The 7,109-nt window shown below is 40.0% G+C and overlaps 1 protein-coding gene across 2 annotated transcripts; it reads right to left on the minus strand.

Annotated features, from left to right (window-relative positions):
- Positions 1-251: 251 nt before the first annotated feature.
- Positions 252-7,109, minus strand: LOC119023413 (poly(rC)-binding protein 2-like). Of its 2 annotated transcripts, none has more exons than XM_037105331.1 (13): positions 6,950-7,109; positions 5,983-6,116; positions 5,786-5,809; positions 5,662-5,694; positions 5,414-5,530; positions 5,182-5,313; positions 4,236-4,364; positions 4,022-4,096; positions 3,728-3,769; positions 3,291-3,363; positions 3,139-3,194; positions 2,834-3,003; positions 252-1,488 (listed from the first exon to the last, which is right to left on the minus strand). In XM_037105331.1, the coding sequence occupies exons 2-13, from the start codon at positions 6,049-6,051 to the stop codon at positions 1,452-1,454; spliced, it is 957 nt and encodes a 318-aa protein (XP_036961226.1). In that variant the 5' UTR covers positions 6,052-6,116; positions 6,950-7,109; the 3' UTR covers positions 252-1,451. The 2 variants fall into 2 exon arrangements, with proteins under 2 accessions (XP_036961226.1, XP_036961225.1); XM_037105330.1 differs by having other exon boundaries at positions 3,710-3,769.

A 7,109-nucleotide genomic window follows, 5' to 3' on the forward strand; every position in this document is an offset into this window, starting at 1 on the left:
ACATGGTGACGTAGTGTGATGTCAGAGTCAAATAAAAAGGTGACGAAGCATTTCAAGAGCAGTAAGTAGCTTCTGTTAGAGCGGACTTTTAACTTTTACATGCACAAGAACATATAGTAAATAAAACACTAAGGGAAAGGAACTAACAAAAATGGGAGTGTAATGGCCGTTCAATAAATCTGAGTTTGATTGCCAGTCCTCTTAGCAGCCTTTGTGAAAAACATGGCAACATAAGAATGACAAACGAATGATTAAGCATTTCACATCTTTTTATTTCTGCATTTCATTTCTTCAACAATTTAATTGCACCCAGATCTACAATAGTTTGAAAACGTGCACAAAAACGTGTTTCTTCATCCTGCAAAGAATAATAAAAAATAAAATCTGACCCAGGCAAAAAAGGATAGCAGGAAACTAGTGTTAATTCTATAATTCTCCTTCTAGTTAATCATAATTTAATACCTCAGCATAATATACTTATAAAGACCAATATGTCTTGTAGTTTTGCCCCTTGCAGCATTCCCCAGCCCTGCAGTTAAAAAAAATATTTTCTCTATTTAAAACAAACATTTCAATGTTATTATTATCATCATCGTCATTACTATGGTCTTAGTAATTTCAGAGAAAAGAAAATATTTTCCTCTCATTCAGGCCCATTCCTGGTGACCATGGCCCACCCACCCTTATCAGAATCCAATACACAACAATGCTCAAAAGTCCTGATCAAGAAATAAAACGGATGGAAACACAGGAATGACACAAAACAATTACTCAGCAAATTAGAGGTGAAATGTAACATAGCTTAAAATTCTCCTTTGAACCCCACACTCAACAAGGGATAAATCGCCTTCAGAGTAAAAAGGTTTTTTTCCTGCATACATCTTCAACCGGAGATCATTTACACCCACTGAAACCCGTTAAACCCACAATGCCTCTTTCAGAAAGTACAGCTTCAAATAGAAGATGGCAAATATCATGATTCTACTCTTACAAGGAGCTGTGTATTAAATAAAAATAAATAGATATTTAAAAAGGAAGGGGAAGAACAGTCCATCTATAATGTTATTGTGTGTCTTTTTTTCTTCATTTTTACATTTTCTAAGAAAAATCTGACATAAGAAAAACATTATTTATGCCTTTTCAGATTTTTCTAAAACTTTACTTATATCAAGAAGATCATACAGATATACAGTAAAATAAGAGGAAAAAATACAACAGAAGGAAGTCTTTAAAAACTATATGCAAAGGGAATTTAAAAACATAATAAATAAATAAAATACCAATATCATGATATGATAATGGTGTAATTACAACTGAGAAGGTTTATAACCAAAGCAGAGGAGAAAACAGTGAGTTTAGAGTACTTGGTTTTTGCATTAAGTTCAATAAGGGACCTCTTGGTAAAAAGTAGGGGGAGGGGTTACATTAGGTGCTGATGAAGAACCTCCATATCAGTTGGCTGCGAGTCCAGTAGCTTCAGAAGACAGCCTGAAGAGAGCGACAAAAAATAAGAAAAACTTAACTCTGACTCAAATAATTGGAGCTCATACAAAAGGCTTAATTGTTTGGACAGTAACACCTTTCTTGATTACTGAAATAATACACTCAACATTCCTGTATCTTAGTTTCAGGTGGACTGCTGCATTTCTTGTCACCGATTTTAAGTAGCCCAGCACGCCATTTCAGTTCTATAAGGCTGACCCACCTTCCTGCAGAATATCCTGGACAATTATGAACAACATTCTATGATTTGGCAAAAGGAAAACCCAATCCAAAAGTCTGAAGTCTGGTACGTGAGGAGCATGAAGACTGTTTTATAATCCACTCCCTCCTGAAATTTTTATCTCTGATTATTACACTTCCTGTCTGTAAAGGCGGACATAGCAAAACTCTATTAATGATAAATACATTAAATCTCTCTCCTCTCCAGTCTGTCAATCACACTTTATTTGTACAGCACCTTTTATACAGCCATGTGCCATTAATAAGATGTCAACACAAAAGTAAAGTGGGGATGCACAGTACAGATTTTTTTTTCAGCTGAAACCAATACTCTATACTAACAAGATAACAGGTGTTTTCGCATTTTTGGAACTTCAATAGAAGTTCCCAACCTGTAGTTTAAGCACACGAGTATAAGAAGGCTGTGATGTAGTGAGCACAGATAGGTAGTTTAATATTCCACGGCTGTTAGGATCTGTTGTGTTAAAACAACAAGTTTCCCCTCCTCTGAACCCTTGGAGAACATGGTTTGCTCATTCTACATTATTTTTCTTCTGTGTTTATTGGCTGATTGCAAACCAAATGTAAAGTTGCATAACGCTACCTGCTGCACCAGAGTGTGTACATACAGTGCTTGTTAAGTCAACAGAAGCAATAAGGCTCTGTACGGTCACTCTTCAGCTATATTTTTACTGATACCAATATACAGCAATGGGCTGATACAGCCCGACATGTGTATCATCCATTCAATGCTTAGGATTAAAATCACAAAACACTAAAAGATAAAATCAATAAAACTGATACATTTAAAAGTAGAGAAAGAAAAATAAGCTGACAAGAAACACAAGGGTATAAAAACCTTGCAAAACTGAATGAAGACATACTTAAAGGCTAAACCAATATGCCAAGAATATTCCAGAATCCGTTTCACATTATTATCTTGTAAAATTTGAAAAGCCTATAAATGTTTCCTAGCATCACATCGCAGCTGACAAACTGCACTCCAAAGTGTTTTACCACTTCAGATACAAAGTAAACCGTCACACACTGCTGTGTTCTGTCAACTTGCTGCTCTGTAATGGATGTGTTGCACTAGCACGGAGCCTCTTACCGAGCATTGATCAGATACTCAGCCAGGCTGATACTGGCATGGGAGCCAGTGATGGTGACCTGTCTGTCAGTCGAGCCCTCCACAGGGTTGGCAATCTTGATCTGAGCCCCTGACATCTGACGAATCTCATTGATCTTTGCGCCCTGACGTCCAATAATGCAACCAATGAGCTGAGTGGGAAAGAGAAAAATGTGACAGCATGAGGAAAAGATACAAATAGCAAGAAAATAAGCTTACTAAAAGTGGCACATCTTTCTTACAAACACAGTAAAAAAAAAGGCAAACATGAAATAAACGGCACTTACATCGTTTGGAATGGTCAGCTCATGAGAGCCAGTTTGTGCAGAGGCATCCATCCCAGCTGAAGAAATATAAAGAAAGCACATGAGTGTGTTGACTACGCGGATTATTACAAATCTACAGCAATCGCATTCCCCGTTTCAATCTGTCCACCTACCCTGGAAGCCCTGGTTGCTATGTGCAATGGGGAAGGGGCTCTGCTGCATGGCCAGCTGGTGAAGTTTGGTGAGCTGTTGAAACAATGGAGGAAAGAATGTGGAGGGGAAAACAAACACAAACAGAAACTATGAGTGAGGAATCTGGCAGACATTTCAAAGCTGAAATTTTGTAATTATTTCCCTTTTGTATCATGATAATGAGAGGAAAATATGAAATGGAATATGAAGCCCATGATTTAGTCTACAGGGGGAAAAAAGTTTTTAAAAAAAACGGTTGAAACTTTAAATGAGTACAATCTTTGGTAATATAAATGAATGTGTTTCAGGCAGTGGTTGGAAAATAAAGAGTCAGAGGGATGAAATAAGAAGGTGGTATGGCTTCCCAGGACCGAAGTTGCAAATATATTGGATCACTTACAGAGGGCCCTTCACTTACATCAGGCTGTGGAATGGCGTGCTGCCCTTGGACAGCGTAAGCCTGCAAGGAGAGAACAGCACTTAGAAGGGTGTGGTAGTGTCATACACAGTGAACTCCAATATCCATCAGTCCTCTGTCCTTGGTGTGTCACCAGAACAAAGACAGACATGCTACAGACAGCACAACTGAGACTAAAATGATAGCCAAACTATAATCAAATTCTTTTGACCATTTTCTGAAAAACACAGGACACTGCTGGGTCAAAAAGTACACAGTGATACATCTACAGAAATAAATGGTTTCGTTGTTTACCTGACCACCTGCAAAGATGACAGGAGAGCCTGAGGGTTTGGGTCTGTACGGGATGGTCACTCCCTTTGGTGGAGACTACAGAAACGGAAACAGTCACTGTTAAGTGCTGACACAACATCAACAGTAACACAGAAAGTAATACACCAGCAAGAGTATCAGTCATCACAAATTTACAAAAAGTGAAAGCAGCTTTACAAATCAACAGTGCCTGTACCTCAAGCATGACGACACAGATCTGCTTGACACACTCGATAATGGACTGTGGGGTCCCTGCAACAGTGATGGCACGCTCTGTGGAATTGGGCAACATGTCCCCTGCTACTTGTACCTGAGCTCCGGCTGACTGTAAAGACACAGCCACAAACAACAAAAGTTAGGACATGGCAGGTGTAAGACACTTTTCATGATGGCTGTAACAAGAAAGTGCTTAACGCTGGATAAATCGACAATGGACACACCGTTTCCTCTTTGGCGTGAAAAGAATTATCTTTTCTATTAGACTGTAACAGACACATTTTTAGAAAGGATGTTGGATTGTGTATTTAACACCAGTACAACCATCATTTGTTTAATATAAATTACTCTTTTTATTTAATTTCGTACATTAGTCTGTAATTTTTGTTACTGTCATTAATCTTATTTGCTTCTACTTATCTAGTTAAAGTTATCTACTTTAACTCATTAAATCAAATACCATCAAAATCCCATTAATAATGAATTCTAACACCTGAGGCATCATTTGACAACACCGCCAAAAAAATGAGGGCGTTCTGAAGAACTTGACAGAATTGTCACCGCTCACTAAAAACTTTTATTTCCCAGCCTCTGGAGCAGACAGAAACATGAAATAAAAAAACAATTACGGCCTTAATGACTTTAATTTAAAATTATTGCCTTTGCTCCAACATTCATTAACAAATGTGAATGCATTTCTTCAGTTACATGTCTTGAAAGTGAACACATCATTCAAAAATGTTCACGTTACACAAACTACACACAGAAGTTGGGTTAGGGTAAGAATCTGGTCTTAATGGGTTAAAGAGGGCAGTTATAGATGGGGATATAATACTCTAAGAAAATAATTGCACTGCTTGTATGGACCTCAGGTAAACTCGATAAAAAAGGGAATAAAAAAAAGAAATAAACCCCATGTGACAAACCTCTCTGATTTCCTTGATCTTGCATCCACCTTTGCCAATGAGAGAGCCACACTGGCTGGCAGGCACAACAAGGCGCATGGTGACCGGCGGTTTGCTGGTGGCCGTACTGTTAGTCATTGAGGTGCTGATGTCCTGGAGGGAAGATGACACAACAAGAGGAAAATCTGTGTCAAAAAGTGTCAACTCCATTGCAATGAAATGTCTGGTTTAAGATGTAGCAAGCAGATCCAACCTCCTCCAGTTTCTCAATGATCATGGAGAAGGCTTTAAAAATGGAGGTGGTCGGTCCCGCGAGAGTTATGATCCTCTCCGGACAGTTCCCCTCTGAGATGTTGATGCGGGCACCACTCTGCACAGACAAAAGTGGAAGTACCTAATCAGTCGCAGCCTTATCATATGATGCATGAGTCAGTGTCGCTGAAGATATGAACATGTGTCTTCTTGTTTGCTGACATATTTGTGGAAAAGAAATGAACTTACCTCCTCTCTCATCTTCTTCACGGACTCTCCTTTCTGTGAAAGAAGCACAAATACACAATATTTACAAAACACACCACAGGGGCAAGGTGTAGATAGCATCATACTGGCAGAAAAAACAACTCACCTTGCCAATGATGCTTCCAACCTCCTACAGAAGAGAACAAACATTCACATTAAAAGCAAGAAAAAGCATTCTTCGCAGTCACAGGCAGAGGAAACAGTTAGTGTTGGTCTTCACTTTACTCCAAGCAGAGATCGTCCCCATTAAACCGTGGCGCGACTTCAAACTTATCATCAAACATAGCATGCAGCCACACTCACCTTCCCATGCATGAGTAGCCTGATGGTTAAGGTGACATTAAGTCCTCCTTCGACCAGACTTGAGTCCATTGCTGCAGCTGAATTTGCACACTAAACTGGCCAACAAAGTGGGTCTTTGGTCACTGGCTGAAAGTCTGCAACAGAGTGGAAAATGTGACAATCAGGGACAATGTACTAACTGGAAACTATGAGGACATTTTACTAGAAAGCCTTGTTTACTAAAAAAAAAAAAAAAAAAAAAAAAAAAGCTGCTGTCAGTGCAGCTCAATGAAGTGATGCAGGCATTTAACATCTTGTGGACTTGAGCTTGCACTGTACTTTAATAACGTTAACTAGCCACCCCGAAAGAATGAGACGTTTCAGTCCAGTAATTCACATTAGACTGGCCCGGGTCCACTCATTCACGTTAGCACAATGACCCACTGTCTCTCTGTGGCAGTGACTATTTCCTGGAATTAAACAGCTGTGGCGACATAGGTTTTCGGCATTTTTTAAAGGCCTGAGTGCAAGCTGCCAATGGCCCTTTTTGTACTTAAGCAACTTTATGTCGAGTGTGCCTGGTCAGTAACAACAAAAGACCCGTGGGATAACGATAACATCGCAAATCCAATATTGGAGTGAGCATCACGGCTAGTCACGCAAGCAAGCTCTGGAGGCTAAATTAGCATCTCTGCCGTAACTTCCTACATTCATGACTACAGGAATGACTAAAGTGCTGGACCAGTAAGCAGCCCAATGTGTACAATTTCCACCCACGTTTGAAACCCACTGCCCAGCTACAAGCTCAAGTTGCATTCAGTTCGGTAATTTTCCATCCAGGTCGCTAGCTTTAGCATCATCTAATCCAGGAAATAGTCAGATCCCGCGGCCTACAGAGCGCACTGAGGCACGCCGAGTTATCCCCGTCCTTCACTCTCAAAGGAAGGCAAAGAGAAGGAAAACAAAGCCACAGCTCTGGAGGTCTTACCCGAACCGTCCCTTGAAGAGTGTTCAGGGGGTGGGTAGGGTGGCAAGGGTAGAAGGGGAGAGGTTCGGGAGGGAGTTTTGAAAGGATCCGGGGAAGAGGGAAGAGACGCCGCTGTTCGATCGGACTCCACTCTTCTGCCTGGCACAAAAGGCAAAATGAA

This window comes from Acanthopagrus latus, chromosome 7, assembly GCF_904848185.1.
Source record: "Acanthopagrus latus isolate v.2019 chromosome 7, fAcaLat1.1, whole genome shotgun sequence".
NCBI lineage: Eukaryota > Metazoa > Chordata > Actinopteri > Spariformes > Sparidae > Acanthopagrus > Acanthopagrus latus.

Coding starts and splice junctions, on each gene's coding strand:
- LOC119023413 (XM_037105330.1), bottom strand. CDS start 6,051: ATGGACTCAAGTCTGGTCGAAGGAGGACTTAATGTCACCTTAACCATC. Junction 5,531..5,661: donor TGAAGAAGATGAGAGAGGAG/GTAAGTTCATTT, acceptor TTGTCTGTGCAG/AGTGGTGCCCGCATCAACAT. Junction 1,489..2,833: donor GAGTATCTGATCAATGCTCG/GTAAGAGGCTCC, acceptor CGCTCTCTTCAG/GCTGTCTTCTGAAGCTACTG.